This window comes from Trachemys scripta, chromosome 10 (genome assembly GCF_013100865.1).
Source record: "Trachemys scripta elegans isolate TJP31775 chromosome 10, CAS_Tse_1.0, whole genome shotgun sequence".
In the NCBI taxonomy this organism is placed as follows: domain Eukaryota; kingdom Metazoa; phylum Chordata; order Testudines; family Emydidae; genus Trachemys; species Trachemys scripta.
The window spans coordinates 25,037,253-25,055,009 of NC_048307.1; the positions used below are offsets into that span (position 1 = coordinate 25,037,253).

At 42.6% G+C, this 17,757-nt stretch overlaps 1 protein-coding gene across 1 annotated transcript in view; it reads right to left on the bottom strand.

Moving 5' to 3' along the window:
* Window positions 1–572: 572 nt before the first annotated feature.
* Window positions 573–17,757, bottom strand: part of LOC117883859 (transmembrane protein 104-like) — a 63,495-nt gene continuing 46,310 nt past the window's right edge. The window contains exons 7-9 of the mRNA XM_034783674.1: window positions 17,642–17,747; window positions 17,429–17,522; window positions 573–718 (exon numbers count right to left, since the gene is read on the bottom strand). Of these exons, the coding sequence (XP_034639565.1) occupies window positions 573–718; window positions 17,429–17,522; window positions 17,642–17,747 (346 nt within the window). The remainder of the gene's footprint in view (window positions 719–17,428; window positions 17,523–17,641; window positions 17,748–17,757) is intronic.

Sequence of the window (17,757 nt, forward strand, 5' to 3'; positions counted from 1 at the left end):
CCTCCAAAATGATGGATTAGGGAAAGAGACTAGATGAACTGACTTAGTGTTGTTATCACAGGCCAGAGATGCTGCACCACGGTGAGTGAGAAGCTTCATCAAGCCTCCGTCCTACCATCTTTTCAAAGCTGTGTGTTGCTTCCACCATGGCATGGCAGCCTGAGAGATGTGCTCTAGATGCAAAGCGCATGCTCCTTTTGTCTACTTATGTGTCAAAAATTGGGAAAGCTTTTCCTGACTACAATTTCCTGCCACTGAAGCTCTTGGTACAGACCAAAAAGATTTGGCTATGCCTGTGTGTGCATGGTTGCCTCCTCTACAGAATGGCCTGGTCTGCACTTGAAAGTTGTACGGTGTAACTGTATCAGTAGGCTGATTTTCTACCAATATAATTATACCAGTTAAAGGCCCAGTGCAGACCCTGCTATAGCAGTATAAAGATACCTTACACCACTATAGCTTATTCCACTTCCCTATGGGAATAGATATCCTAGTATATGCACCCAGCATTTTGTTTCATGAGAAATATCAAATTATTTTGGTTTTGTTCTGTTTTGGAACAAAAGCAAATCCTAAAGAGCAGAATTCCCTCCAAAATTCCCACCCAGCTCTACATAGGAAATGGCAGACTGGATCAACCTGCAGTCCATCGGGTCCAGCATCCTGTCTCTCTGACAGTAGTCATCTCTTGATGCCTCAGAGGAAGAAACCAGAAACCCTGTAATAGGGATTTACAGAATAACCTGTTCAAAGGGAAAGTTTTCTTCTAACCCTCATTAGTTATAAGTTGGCTCGTGCCCTGAAGCATAACATAATTATATAACCACCTAGCAGAGCAATCATTCCTCTGGAATATAAGGGCAGTAGTGCCATTTAATTGAATAGACACTGCACTGCAATTGTGAATTACAGTGTACGATTTTGCTCTAACAGCAGTGCCTGTTAACTTGCACACCTCTCCTCACCCTGGACACAGTTATACAGACTTAGATTCTGAGCAACAGTCAGCTCAGTATTTGGGCAGCAGTTACTCATCTACGGAAGCACTTCAAGGTGGCTTTTATTTTTAGGCACGGGCAGTGTGAATCAGTTTCCTCAGTAGTTGATAAACTGCTCTCCATGCTCCCACGCCTGTTAACCCCACTGCTTCAACCAAGAAATGCACTCCCAGGGGAGAATAAAAAGTCAGTCATATTTGTGCTAGAACTGAGGCAGCGGCAGAGAAAAGTTAGTTGGTATTGTAATAGAAACTAAAATCAGGCCACCTCTGTCTTTTCCATTTGTGGAAGATGGAAAGAAAACATCCCCTCTAGATAGGAATGCAATGAATACAAAATAGATCACTTGCAAAACCACTTCATTTAAGACTTGGATCTATTTCAGAAAGAAAAACAATTTGCTGCCTTCAGATGCCAGGTGCATCGTGCTCTTGTTACATGCTGTGGCCTTCTTCTCGGAGCAGAAAGTCTGATTGGCCTGGACTGCTATTTGGATTACATATCTTTGAAGAAACAATGGAAGAATATTAAACAACATGTATTAACACTAAGAACCGCTTTATTCACACCCTGCACACTACTGTAATATTTTTTGTATAAAATATGCCTTGTCAGATATCATTTGAAAATGAATAACTCATTGATCATTAATATTCTTGCATGATGTATGTACACAGTGGGTACTAAGAGTTATGGATATATGTTAGAATTGTGACAAAAGTGTGTTTAAACCAGGCATGTCGGAGGAGTTGGTTAACAGGTCTGCCTTAGACAAAGGAATGTGTATTTGATTCTCTGACCAGCCTGATCTTCAGACAAAGACAATGAAGGTCTAATATCTATGTATTAGGTAAACAAAGCTAATAAGCTAACAAGTACGGAGAGGGAAAAACAACATGGATTCCTTCACCACCAGATTCCTTGTTGCCTGCCTCAGAGTTTGAATAAACTTTACTTTAAAGGGGTAATCCTCAAAAGAATCCATTTCAAAAGTTCCTGGTCTATAAAGATGGGGTGGGGGTACGAACCTCAAGTGATAAGCAATTGACTCAACTGATGGTATACAATATTACTGTATTATAAAAAGATATAAGAGTGAGATCTTTTCTGGAAGCTAATGACACTGGTGATTAATATCTCTGTGAAATGTACCTATGAAATCTATTTGGAAATATGGATACTTAATGATATTATGTTTTAAAGTCTGTAGCAAAACAGGGAGAAAAAGGTTCCCTCCCAGACAGAAGAGAAGGCAGCTATTTACCGGTCTCCTATGTAAATTAAGTGTTGTGGAATCAAAACAATGGAAGCCCCATTTATAAACAGGGGAATGGGAAGCCCATAAGAAGGGAAGAACAGCATGAGGTCATGCTGCCTCTTGAAACAAAGTCATTGAACTTTGGAAGATATGAGCTAAGACAGAAGCCATCTTTGGCATTCACCACTAGACAGACAAGCAAAAAGAGCTTCTGCAAGCTGAGAAAGATGGGAACTTCAACCACGATGGGTCATGGGAGAAGGGGTGAAGTCTCTGGAAACTGAATATAGGTGAGAAACTACACCTCTACCGCAATATAATGCGACCCGATATAACACAAATTCGGATATAACGCGGTAAAGCAGTGCTCTGGTGGGGTAGGGCTGCGCACTCCGGTGGATCAAAGCAAGTTCAATATAATGCGGTTTCACCTATAACGCAGTAAGATTTTTTGGCTCCCAAGGAAAGCATTATATCGAGGTAGAGGTGTATCTTGAAGAAAGCCTGTACCTTGCTAGGTTAAGTATTAGACTTTTATATGCGCGTTTTCACTTCTATTTGCTTAAAACCTCTTTTAACTTTATTCCTTTTACTTGGCATCACCTAACCTCTATTCTGTTTAATACATTTGTTTTATTTTTTTACTATAAACCAACTCAGTGCTGTGTTTAAATGGAAGGATGTTAAGCTAATAAGTTGTGATGTGCTTTGTGTCTTTACAAGAACGAACGAACGAACCTCATTTCTCTGAACTGTCCAGGAGAGGGATGGACATTCCAGAGCATATAGCTTTGGGAAAATTTGGGACTGAGTGTGTGTTGGGGTCACCTTGCTGGTTGTAACCAAGGCTGGTGGAAGCCAGAGTGGGGCTGTAGACAGGGTGGTGGGGTGTGAACTGCTAAGCCAGTGCTGTCTAGCACACAGACATTTCAGGGTTTGATCTGTGTACTTGTTGGCTGGCTGTGAGCCAACAAGTACACAGCAAAGCATTGTAAGGCACTCAAGGTTGCAGGGCAAGTGGAGACACCATCCTCTGAAATCCATTACAACATACAATTAACAACATTTGGTGATTTTCAACAACAGACCTGTAAGCATTAAGTAAAGAAGCACAATGGAAGCAAGTGGCAGTAAAAATTAACTGCTAGGCATCAAATTTTCATTTTACATCCAGCTTTTTTGCTGAGTGGAAACAGATTTTGGGGCCTTACACATCACTTTCCCATTTCGAGCACAAATCAATGACATGGAGCCAAAGACTTCTTATCGGTGATTGGTTTATCCACAAATTGTACACAAGTCCTAACTTTTTGCACAGCAGTCGTACCAAACAGCACACAGGCAACTCCCTCCCACAAGCTAAAGAACGAGTGCTCTGTCCCCTGGAGCAGCTGTTTTGGGCCTCTCTCTCTCTCCAGGATTCACACAAAGCTCAAACAGACCCAACTTCTTCAACTCACTCTGTTCACCTTTTGTGCCCTCAACTCCCCACTCTATGCACCAGGGGAAACCTCTAATCTCAGGCTCCCCTCAGACTTCATGGTCTGGAAAGGTAGCCTTTATTAATGCTCCTTCTATGCAGCTGCCCTGCAACCTAAGGAAACTCGGAACAGTCTAATGGCCCAGACAAAGTGGTTTAACCCACACAAAAACTCAGACTCATAACCCCTAACTCTTTCTATGGGGACTTTCATCCTGGATGCTTATAAATCCATGACCTCTAACATGCAAGCCTTTGGCACCTTTTGCTATAGCAGTGTACACACATACAGAACTCTGTCTGTACTTTGACTCACCAGATCTAGTCCTGTTGTTGTCCACCTCCATAATAACCCCTGCCCAAGGGGGTAGGTCTTCACTGCAGAGCTAACTCCAGTTATCTGCACTCAAGTTATTTCTCTCGCGTGAGCCTAGCTGGAGTGAGAATGGCCAGACTGCAAGGCAATTATAAGTCAATGGAACTACTTACAGTGCTCAAAGTTATGCATATGCATAAGCCTTTGTAGGATCAGGGCCAGAGATTGCAATTGGAGCTGTCTTTAGGTGTGTGTGTTTGCACTGGTGCTATCTGGCAATCAGTCAGTATTATCAATTATATTTTAATTCATGTGAATTTTACATTATTGTTTGGGCTCTCAGAGCTCTGGCTGGATACTCTGACTGTGAGAAACTAATATTTAACCAACCTTTTTAAACCAGCAAGACTGGATAACTTTTATCCAAGAGGATTCAAAGAACTGGTCAAGGAGCCCTCTGAACCATTAATGTTGATTTTTAACAAGTCTTGAAAGACACTAGGAAATTCCAGAAGACTGGAACCAGTATCTTAAAAGGGTAATTGGGATGGCCTAGGAAACTGTAGGCTGGCTAACACAAAATCAATCCTGGGCAAAATATGGAAATAGTGATAAGAAGCATAATCAGTAAATAATTCAAAGATTCATAATTAATGCCAGACAGCACAGTTTTATGGAAAATAAGTCTTGTCAAGAAAATTGGATATTGTTTTTTGATGATATCACAAGTTTGGTTGATAATGATAATTGTGTTGATATACTTTAACTTCTGTAAGGCATTTGAGGAAGTCCTGGAAGACATTTTGATAAAAAATAAGTATTTTACAAAATCAACGTGGCCCAATGTTAAATGGATTAAAAACTGGTTAACTGATAGATCTCAATAAGTAATCGTAAATAGAGAAACAGTCTCCTATGGGGATGTTTCTAGAGGTCCAATGCTATTTAGGATCTTTATCGGTGATCAGGAAAAAAATATAAAATTACTACTGGTAAAATTTGCAGATGACAAAATACTTGATGGAGTAGGAAATAATGATGGGGACATGTCAGTTATACAGACTGATCTGAAAGGCTTGGCAATGTGAGTAACCTATGTTTTAATACAGCAAAATGCAATGTGGAATCTAGAACAGAGAATGTAAGTCACACTTACAAGATAGGAGCACTTATCCTGGAGTACAGCAACACTGAAAAGGATGTTGGAGTAATGGTAGAGAAACATCTGAACATTTGCTGTCAGGGTGATGCTGACACAAATCCTAGGATGCATAAGCAGGGGTATATAAAGAAGAAGTAAGAAGATGATACTGCCTTTTATACAGTATTAGTGAGATCAGTACTGGATACTGCATCCAGTTCTGAGATCCATTTTCTGATGTTGCAAAATTCTAAAGAGTTCAGAAAAGAGCTACAAAAATTATTAAACATCTGGACAACATGCCTTATAGTGATGAGTTTAACAAGCTCAATCTATTTAATTTATCCAAGGGAAAGTTCTGGCGATTCAATTATGGTCTAAAATACTTTCACAGGGAAGAAATTTCTGATAGCAAACAATTCTCTTTATTCTAGCAGAAAAAGACATAATCAGTTCCAATGGCTGGAAGCTGAATCTAGACAAATTCAGACTAGAAATAAGGCACACATTTTTAACACAGAGTACTTAACCATTGGAACAACTTACACAGGGCCACAGTGGATTCTCCTTCACTTGGAGTCTTTAAATCAAGACTGGATGTCTTGTAAAAGATGTGTGCTATCACTCAAATAAAAGTTATAGGCTTGATGCAGTAACTATTGGGTGAAATTCTATCGCTTGTGACATGGAGGAGCCTAGACTAGGTGGTCATAATGGTCCATTCTGGCCTTAAAAATCTATGAATAAATAAGGCTCCATTTCTCCATAACAGGATCAAAACGGAGAGACCTACAGCTAGGTGTAGATACAATTGTTATCCACTTTTCCCAACCACCCCCTATTCAGTGGTTGATCTCTGTATGTTGTGGTGCCTTTGTACAGTTGTAAAGGTAGAAGTTACTTTGAAATTTTCTAATTCAAATTAATTTAATAAAGGTGAAATAAAGGATGGTATCACAGAATAAATCTACATTAATATCCCCCACAGCAGAGGATTCTGAACAGCATTCCAGCTAGGATGGTATCTGATAAAGATTGTCCCAAGCTGCACATTACAGGTCTCCTTAAATAGAGTTTCATAGTGAACATAGTAATTTATGTTCTGTAGGACTCAACCTTGTTTTCAGGCATCCTGTCACCTCAAAGCTGTAAATTACAAGTGTTTGAGCACCAGCCTTGGGAACCAATTGCACTGCACATCATGTCCTTGTTGATCCCCTTCAGCACTGACATCGCATTATTTCAAACAAACAAACATTTGGCTTGTTCTTCCCACAAATGTAATAGCAGAAGCTCCTGGAAGTGGCATGTTTATCAAATAAGGGAATTGGATGATGATTTGTGTAGGACGCCCTTATGATCTGAGTATCATAACACCAAACACTAGTAACCAACTGCACATACTGTCAAAATGTGTGGACCAGAACTCAGCTGGTGGACCCTGTGTGCAGCTCTACTTCAAAGTGGACCTCCACTGATTTACACCGGCCAAGGATCTGGCCCTCATTCAACTACTGGAGAGGACAATTTTTTTTTCTTCAAAAAGTCTATGTGCTGATTAGCATCTTTGAGGATTCATGTACGTCAAGAAAAAGTTGTATCAAAGTGCCCACTCTGTGGGCTGTGTTGCATTAGACTGCCATGGAGAGTCTGCCATGGGATGCAATACAGCACAATGCCAGTAATTTAAATGTAGTATATAGAGGCCTTGGTCTGAAAACACCACTTTTGAAGCTCCATCTAATATCAAGTAGGCACATGATCAGCTTAGTCTGAGATTCACAAAACCCTCATATAGTAGTAAAGAAGCCATTGTCCATCACAAAGAATAGAAATCAAAGGTCAAAATATAAATGAAGCCCATTTGATAAGGGACATTGTATTTGCACAGAAAATGGAAATACCTGCATATGATCAAGCCATCAGTATTCACAATTATGTGATCACAGATTGCATTCATCTAATAGTAATGCACATTAGAGTGTGTAAACTTTATCTCAGGCTACTAAGAAACAGCAGAGATTTCATAATTGCCAGTCATTTCCCATAGGGATCATGGCTGTGGCTGCTGAAAATGCTGCTCTACTTTGCTCAGTGACCTCCAACTACCTATATCCAACTATATATAGTCACGATCTAGTCTCCAAGGACTAGATCGTGACTATATGCTCTGCTGTGAGCAAAGGGTAACACACTGTTAAGCTGCCCCTAGAAGAGCCCAGGTGAGAGATTATAACTCAAACATTGTGACTCCCATTCTTCTGATACTCACAGGAGGGAGCAAATTGCTATACCTAGCACAACGTATGTTACTGGGTATGATGAAGGGGCAGCTCATGGGAGATGGTGATGCTCAGAACCTTACAGCAACGGGCCCTGACTGAAAGAGCTATCTGCCTATTCCCCACCACCCAGCCCTCCAGCAGTCCAGAGGTCAGAGTGCAAAGGAAAACAGTTTTCCCACAGGATTTATCCACTAGACACGTGCCACAGAGGTGAGTGGAGAAGGGACAGGGTGTGACACTGCTAGTATTATGGGTCTGTTAGACACAAAGCTACTCCGCTTCATTACATGGCTGGCAGAGTCTACATATTCAAATGAAGCACAGGACTGAAAGCAAAAACCATTCCTTTCACTTCATTAGCAAGTCCATTGGGGTCAGATTATTGTTTACTGGCAAGGTACAGGATGGTGCATAGGACCTTCACACCTAATTATACATAAATGAACTACAGTCTCCTGTAGCACGTCTACTATGCTTCCCAAACTACCGCTATTACTTAAACAAAAATCTATGCACTCTTTAGCATAGAGATTCTACAAGTGGTCTGATTCCAAAAAGGGAAGAAAAATGAGAATGCCTCCAGGGTGATGAGACGAGGTGGGGAAGGGAATATCAAAACACTAGTTTTAATTCAAATTTGGAATTTGATAAAAAAAGATGTGAATAATGTGAAATAAAGACTGTACTTCAAAAGAATATACTGCATTATCAGTATCAATGGAGGTTTGTGGCATGGGATCTTTTTTAGGGAAAAATTACTTGCAAAGAGAAATGATCTAAAACATTTAGTATTCATATAAAAATCCCTGTGTGTCCATAAAAAAAACATCAAGTAGATTAAGTTTAAAACACCTTCAGGGAAAAATAAAACTAATTTTCAATAAATAAGGCTTCCAAATCCTTCCTTCCTAACAGCAAATAAAATATTTACAATCCCATAAATCCCATTTCCTACTTGTTATTTTCATAAATTCATCAAGTCTTCTTTGGTGGGAATGTATTTTCTTTAAGCATATTATTTCTTCATAGAGGATTACAAGATATACATATATATGTTAAAGTTCTTGCTAACTTTTATGGCCCATACCTGTTCGTACATATAACATGGGAAGGCATGAGGTGACACAATTAAAGTTAGTACTATAATTTCAATATATCTTCAATGAATGCTTATTGTCAAATGTGGTGCATTTCTTTTTGGAAACTGAGTCTAACACCAAAAAGCATGGTGCTGACTGAATCTTGACTGAAATCACTTCCTAGATGAAGCTGCTACCTACAGGTTACACTCACACAAGCAAACAAAACATTGCAACGTGCACAAGGCAATGTTAATACATAAGAACCCATAAACAGAGAACACAATTTCCTCACATCAGCACAATCCAAAACTGCTGTATATTAAATTAAAACATAGAAGTTTTCCATGGGCTTCTGCAAGGATGGGGAAACTCAGAAGACTCTCTGTTGGTACAAGTCAATCTCACCTGAAGGGTTTTTAGCATAAATTATAGGTTTTCAGACTCATATTAGGGCACAGTCCTACATTTCTTAGTGCACTAAACAGGACATTTTTAGGTGTGTAAGGAAATATATTTTGATTACAGCTGTCGTGCTGTAATCCACTGTGGCCTTGAGGCAATTGCTAGCATCTATTGTGAGCGAGATGTTGGGGAAAGGTTCCTCAAAGACACAGTGTCCGTAGCAGTAACTCTGTTAACCTGGAAAAGCATGCAGGATAATGCACTAGCTCTAAGTTATATTCACTTAGAACAATTATAGTAATACTGTTCATCTGGGATCTCAAAGCACTAAACATTATTATTTCCCCCCATTTTACAGACTTGAGAAGCAGAAATAGTTCACAAACAACATTACAACAAGTCAAGGCAGAAATAGAGCCCACGTCTCCTGACACTGGTCTAAATCAAGCTGCAAAACCAAACACTTCACTTATAAGAGATCTGGAATCCTCATAAGTTGGGTCCATGTACAATTCATGCTGCCAGTAACATTAATTTTCCATTTTGTGGTGTTTCTATTCTGCCAGCGTTTCCCAGACTATTCATATAATGAATAAAACCGTATGTGCAGCATATGGATTTAAGCAAAAACCCTTCTGAACTTGCTGCCAGCTTCCTAGCTTTAGAATAACTAATTCAGAAAGTAGGCTTTTCCTGCATTGATTTGATTAAGTGCAGTGGCCATTTATAAACAGCTTGCTTTGTTCACTTTGATTTAGCTAGGCTGATTATATATTTAAATATACAATGACCCTTTTGATTTTTCTCCAGATTTTTACCAATTACCAACAAACTTAGATTTAACATAGGAATTTAGCTTCCCCCCGCCCCCACCTTATTCAAGGTTGTTTTAATTAACCTTTAAACTTAAAGAGCAAATATTACACACACATACATAAGTCACACTCATTGTAGTTTGGATTAATCTTTTCTACATAAAACTGTACCAGAAGAAGAGGCTCACTAGAAATGCAATAGTGTTTTGAACACCACTCTGTACTAAAGCAATTCAAAGGGTGAAAACCTGGCCCCATTGAATCAGTGACAAAATTCCCATTGACTTAAGTGGGACCAGGATTTTACCCTAGATTTTTATTCCTCTTCACAAAGGGCCTGCTTCCAAACCCAGTGTAGTCAGGAGAAAAGTTTCCTTACACCAAAGTTCATTGCAGATACGTTCCACTGCATATGTATGTACATATGCACCCATCTTCCATATGCTGCAAAGGCTGATTGCTGTCCAAATGGCATTGCTCCTTTTAAAGCATACAGTATTTTCAACATTGCTTAATATAAAAACAAAACCCTGAACAGAGTTTGCCGCCATTATTATCCAGCAGCAAAACATATATTGCTAACTTAGTGACCAGACAGTGCAAACTAGAGACTTAAAGGCCCCTGGAAGGAAAGGAATTTCTACACAATAGCCAGTTTCAAGGAGTGCTATGAAGTTGTCACTGCCACAGGCCAGATTCAGTTAAAATATATTTGAAGTTAGAAAAGTGACTCAAAGAATGGCACTCTGGGGTACCCTGTTTTTCATTATCTGATAAGCTGATCAGATTTTCTCTATTATTAAGCAAAATGATGTTTTTACCTCCACCTGCCAGCCCTACCAACTCAAACTGGGATCTGAAAGCCAGGCAGGGTCACCAGGTATCTGGTTTTCGACTGGAACGCCCGGTCAAAAAGGGACCCTGGCAGCTCCAGTCAGCACAGGTGACCAGGCTGTTAAAAGTCCGGTTGGCCACAGCGGCCAGCTCCATGTGGCTCCTGTGTAAGCAGCTGGCATATCCCGCAATGGCTGCTGGGGGGATCCGCACGCTGCCCCTGCCCACAGTCCAGGCACTGCCCCAAGGACCAGCTCCACAGCTCCCATTGGCCGGGAACCAGGGCCAACAGGAGCAGTGGGGATGGCGCCTGTGGACAGGGGCAAACACGGAGCCCCCGGCTGCCCCTGTGCCTAGGAGCCAGAGGGACATGCCAGCCACTTCCGGGAGCCACCTGAGATAATCGCCATCCAGAGTCCACATTCCATCCCCCTACCCCAGCCCTGAACCCCCTCCCGCACCCAAACTCTCTCCTGGAGCCCTCACCCTGCACCCCCACCCCCTGCCCCAGCCCTATACCCCCTCCCACACCCCAACCCCTTGCCCCAGCCCTGAGCCCCCTCCCGCACTCCAAAACTCTCACCCCCACCTACAAGCCTGGACCCCCCTCCTGCACTCCAAAACCCTCATCCCTGGCCCCTCCCTGGAGCCCACTCCCCCCCCCCATCCAGAGCCCTCACCCTCTCCCGCACCCCAACCCTCTGCCCCAACCAGGTGAAAATAAGCGAGTGAGCAAGGGTGGGGGAGAGCGACTGATGGAGGGAGGGAGGGATGGAGTGCATGAGGGAGGGGCCTCAGAGAAGGGGCGGGGCATGGTAAGGGTGTTCGGTTTTCTGCAATCAAAAATTTGGCAACCCTACAGCCAGGCTGGATTCTTTCTGGTTCTTGTATCATCCCCTGCCTTTATTTACATTTGCTGCTTGCAGTGCAAATGCCACCGGAAAGGGCCCATTGATAAAGACTCTTTAACTTCACCGTACACTCAGCTGCTAGATGCCACCTAGCAAGAGAATCCATCAACCCTGGATACTGACAGCTTCCAAGAGGTCTTCTGCTCCAGTTACAATGAAAGAGAGATGGGCATTACAAAATAGCAATAGCAATAGCATAGTAAATGGTGACACTGCTTCTGAGGAAACAATCTAGACTGTACACAAAAATGTACACAAAAAGTTCAGCTCTGCTAGAATCCTCTGATCAGGAGAAGCTTGGGAAGGAGATTTATGACCATCAAGTTACCTTTCCACTCTCAAAGGTACTTCATCTCAACCCCATTACCAAATATCTGAGCACCTCAAGGTCTGATGTATTTATGCTCACAAAACGCCTAAGAGCCGGGACAGTGCTATTATCCCCACGGTGCAAATGAGGAACCAAGGCTGAGAAAGACAACGAGTCAAATGTCCACGTGCCTAAGTGACTTAGGAGCCTAACTCCCATTTTCAATAGTGGCTTAGGCACCAAAGCCAATGGGCGTTAACTCCTACATCACTGAGCCACTTCTAAAAATGATACCGTAAGCAACTTTCCAAACATCACACCGGAATCCAGTGGCAGAGTAGAGATTCAAACCCAGGCCCCCCAAATGCCAGGCTAGTGCCCCATCCACTAGACTATCCTTCCTCTCAATGCAACAGTGATTCCCCCTAAGTCAGCTTCTTTAAAAGAGACTTCAGTTTTCTATGCATTTACATAGGGTATGTCCCTCTGTGGGTTCCCATAATGTCCATCAAAGGTGAACAATACAGGGGAAAAACATGTTTTTCCTCCCCAAAAATATCAATAAAATTATACCCCTAATTTAAAGTGGAGAACTTTATAGTATCTGGTTTTACCTTTTTATTTTTGTCTAACATTGTAATAGTAATGGCAAATAATAATAAGCCTCTGACTTTAAGTGACTCTGTCCATTTTCCTTCTGCTAGATTTGTTTTTGGATGGAAAAGTCTTTGAAATACCTCTGACTGTGAAGTGTAAAGAGCTTAAGCTACAAATGTTTTGCCTAAGCGATTGCTTATCTGTGTGCAAGATGCTAAGATCTTGTATTTGGGCTCACCATGTTCCTTTAATCTCACACACACCATTGTTATGATCTGGATGTGAGATCTGAGGTAACATCTTAACTGAACAGAGTTTCCTTTCCTTGGAAAACCAATGGACTCTCAGAAAATTACATTGTTAAAACAATCCCTGGAGAACTTTAACTTAATATAAGAACATAATAACAACCATACTGGGTCAGACCAAAGGTCCATCTAGCCCAGTATCCTGTCTTCCGACAGTGGCCAATGCCAGGTGCCCTCGAGAGAATGAACAGAACAAGTAATCATCAAGTGAACTTGTCTGACTTCCCAAGGAGGGAGGGGGCATGGAAATCGGACAGCAGTATCTACTAAAATAATGGAATGAGGTCACAGGGAAAATCTAAGCAAGTTGTGCCACATGAACATAAAACCCACTGTCATCCTACACAAGACTGGCTCAGGTATCAATACCCCTTATTTAAAGGCAGAGCCACAGGCACCATGAACAACCCAGCCCCACCCACCCTCATAGCCCTAGGACACTAGAGTGTATGAAGACTGGGCCAGAGGAAGAAATCAAGGCTAATACAGAACGTCAGCATCTGCCCAGTCATGCTGACTATTAAAAAAAATCTATAATGCTCAACCCTGTGCTTCTTCCTGCTAAGCAGGGTTTACAGTTGCTACTCGGACACTGCGCTTCAGCTAGGCCTACTCAGAATTCATAAAAAGTGCTGTCTGCCAAAGCCAATTATCTCTACATCAGACACAGACACACAAACCTCATTCAGTAAACCAATTAAGTTGCTTGGGCCCTCTGCAATGAACAGCTGAAAACACAGGCGAGGATTACAACACTTTCCTGACAACACAAACAAGAGACAAATAGATTTCTCTTGGATTTACTAATGATTCCTTTGACAGGGCTTGACTGAGTACAAATGCTCTTTGGGTGCATTCACCACGTGGGCGAAGGAGTAAAAGAAAAACAAATAGCTGGGTATGTTGCCCAATGAGCATCGCCCATTTGGGAACCATCAGTGGTGCAAGTACGGCAGTAAACCAGTAAGCCATTTATAGCTGGTATACCATACTGAAAAGACACAGGAGGACAGAACCCAGCAGCCCCATGCCAGCAGCTCTTCTGGCGCGGCTGTACCGCCCCCAGCTCTTCCATGCAGCTGTGTCTAGCCTCTCCTGTCTGGGGTCTGTAGGTATCCCCGCCGGAGGAGCTGTCGGCATGGGGCCACCCAACATTCTGCTCCTTTCACCACTGCAGTTCCCAGGAGAGCCATGCGGTTCAGGGCTCTCTCAGGAACCGCAGCAGCGAAAGGAGCAGAACCCCATGCCGGCAGTTCCTCCAGCGCGGCTGTACCGCCCCTAGCCTCCCCCTCCCCCCAGCCCTGTCCTCTGGAGGGGCTGCTGTACAGACCCCGAACAGGACTCAGGAGACTCAGCTGCATGGAAGGGCTGGGGGCAGGGCGGGGGGCAGTGCTGTGGGAGCTGCTGGCATGGGGCCGCCTGGCGGCCCCATGTTCTGCTCATTTCGCCGATGTGGTTCCGGAGAGCCCTGCAGTTGAGAAGTCTCCAGCGCACTGGGAGGAGGACAGAGCCCCCCCTCCCTTCTCCCGGTAATGTGGGATGGATCACAGGGAGGGGAGGGAGAGAGCACGTGGCCCAGGCTTGGGGCAAAGTCACATGAGGAGTCACGTGGGGAGTCACATGTCCCCCTTTAGCTGGTGCAGCGAACGGGTAAGAAATGAATTCTACTTGCACCACTGGGAACCACCAAACAATATTTGACCTTGTTGCTGTCCTCATTTTCTTTGTGTAACAATCATCATCAGGGCTATCACCGGGGACTGAACCCTAGAACTCCAGAGCTAACGTGTGACTCACGCCAGCTTGAGTTAAAGGATCAACTCCCATGGCTGGGAGCTGTAGTCTCTGTGGATCAGGAATGCAGCAGAATGGTTAACACACATGAAACGCTGGGTCACACTGTAGCACTGTAGCCAATTCTTTAACCTTAACTTACTCTGATAAAAGCTGCCCCTGAAGGATGTCAATGAACCTACAGATGGCAACATGACCACTGGATGGACAGTTGGCCTAGGCAGGGCTTGGCAGTGACATCATGTTATCATAACCAGCGTGACAAGGGCTTTCGCATGCAGCATTGCACTGCCCTGAAACACAAAGGAAACTGCAAGTGATAATTTGTGAGGCTATGAAAAGAATATGCTTATATCCCCATCCGCCCCAGAAATGAGGTGGATGAGTCACCACTGTAGGTAGGTCAGGCTGCTGAGTCGCTTTCAGGAACAATGTTCTGAACGGTTAGGTAATACTTCAAGCATCCCCGCAGGAATTAAACATCCAACTCACCTCTCTTTTCAATCCAGCAAAATGAAAACTCAGCCAGAAGCTTTATCGCCTCTCAACTTTAAAAATGAAATGGAAATAATCTTTTAAAATAAAGTTAAAACTTTCTAAAGTAAAATGTCCATGAAAGAGACAGAGTCCTTAAAGCCAGGGCTTTAGAGCAGAGCCCGGAGCTGGAGTGCGGAGCAGGTCCAGAGCAGTGGAGCTGCAAGTTTTTGCCTGGAGCTGGAGCGGAGCCGGAGCACAGCTCCAAAGCCCTGCTTAAAGCACATATTTCTGAAATGCCTAGCTCCTGCAAGTACACCTAGGTATGACAAGTCATGACCTGCTCAGTCTGAGCCTGGGAATCTCCAAAACCTGCTGACCTGACTTCCCAGTCAGTGCTCTAACCACTAGATCACACTCCTTACCCATTCATATAAAGTCAAATGTAAGGGCCAGAATAGCTTTCCTTTGGAGACAAGGATTTACAGCAACTGAAGATCTGGTCCCTAATGTTTAATACAATGTTCTGAGTAGGAGACCCTGTCCCTGAAAATGGCATTGTGTGAAGTGAAGTTAATTAGCCCATAAATTAAGAAAGACCCTATCCAGTCATCTGTAAACACAAGAGTAATAATGAGGAGTAGAACTGTGTTTCTCCTTGTGCTGCCAATGCAAACAGGAAAGGCCGAGTGCATAGAATTAAATAAGCAAATGTGAAACTAGAGCAGCTCGTGCACAGATTTGAGAGGAGTAGCGTGAAAGAACTGAACAAACTTCCAAGTGCAAACAGACCTCAAATCCTCAGAGAAGCTGTCAAGCTCATAACAGACCAGTGGGGTCAACAGCTGTAGAGAAGAGGCATGTCTGTGTCTTCCAGGTCTCCCCAACATTCCAAAATGCACATACTTGTCTGGTAAATGTGTTTATTGAGTGGCTAGACAATACTGTTTCAAATGTATTATAATCCTCCCTCTGTACTTCAACTCAAACAACTGACACTGGTATCAATGCATACAGTCAGATGAATGATGAATATCCATAACAGACATTTTTAATATAGTTTTGCAAAAGCCTTTAGTTTGGCCACAAAAACCCAAGCAAACAAAATACAACAATCCAGGATCATGCAAAGCTCTGGAGTCTCAATGAACAGCATATTCCCATAACTCATGGAACTGGTGAGAGATATTAGGAAACAAAAGAAGGATCACTGCAGAAAGAGAACCAGAGACACCAAGTCACAGTTACTCAAGTACAGTTTGAGGAAGTAAGTTAAATATAACAATGTGTCTGCAAGTTCAGGTTCATTTGGGATTTACCCAAGATCTCAGACTTTTCTGTCATACCCACAATCTTCTATCACAAACGGCCTCAACAACTGCTGGCAGGAAAAAATAATCAATGATGTAGGAATTTTTTTTTATAAACCATCTTGATTCCCTCTTATCTGTCTGCAGCTAAATTCTGAGATATTCCTTAGCACTGAGTCACACATGCTCAGAGCAGAATCCAGGAGCCCTTCCGTTCATGTCAGTGGACTTTGGATCAGGCCCTTAGGCCAGACTCTTCAAAAGGTCTCATCTAACAGAACTGGGGCCAGATTTTCAAAAGAGCTCAGTTGCAATTCAGGCACCTTATCAATAACCAGATTCTTCTGAAGTGCTCAGCATCCAGCAACTCCCATTGAGAGCAACAGATTACACATAGGAGCTGCCAGACTGGATCAGACCCCTGGTGCATCTAGTCCAGTATCTTGTCTCTAACAGTGACCATCACTCTTCAGAGGAAGATGCAAGAAATCACAGACAGGCAGTCAGTTCTGAGCTAATCTGCTCCTTCAGGGCATTATCTCCTAATAGTTAGATAGAGGTTGGCATAAGCCATGAAGCATGAGGTTTAATATCCCTTCCAATCATTTTTTAGTAATTGCTATTCTAATAGTAATTCTGGATATTCCTTTGCTCCATATAAATGGGCAACGCTGCTCTGAATCTTACTCACAAAATGGGAAGCTTCTGGGTGCTTTTTTAAAATGTGTCTTTGCATGTTTTGGCCCAACAGAAACCAGGGCCCCCATCCTGCAAAGCCTTTGGCAAGTATTTAGCTTTCAAAGGCACTTAGGGAGGGAGGTGCCCAATTCCTATTGAGTTTCCAAGGGAATGAGGCCCCTAACGTCTTAGGCCCCATTGAAAATACCAGTCTTATTTCATATGGAAGTCTCTGCAGGATGGAGCGTAAACCATTTGAAAGACATGCACATCAGTGGCAAAATATGAATTAAACAAATTCCTTAAAATGACCCTTGTGTGGTTGGGGGGGGGGGAGGTAGGGGTTGGACATGTAGCTATTGTTCAAAGAGATAAATAATTCTACTCACTCAACAGCCTGAAATTATCCCAAGGCTGCTCTGTATTTCATCTTACCTGAAAAGGATACAATGGTAGCAAAGATTTGAATAAACTTATTCTTCTGAATGGAGAAAAATACAAAAGGTCCTATCAGTAAAACAAAGCCAGCCTGTTAGGGAAAAAAAAACACAAAAAGGGGGAGGAATATAATTACTGATGCCTAACTCCTTTAATATAATAGCTTCTGCTTTCTAGGGAATTACAGTAAATGCCACCAAAAATTCTCACCAGAAAAATCCTGTAAGCATTAATCCTGCTGATGGGCCCCCAGCAGTGGTTTTCATCGTAGAAATTACTTGTGAAATTGCTCTCTCCTGTGCAAGTAGGGATATTGCTGAAAAAGG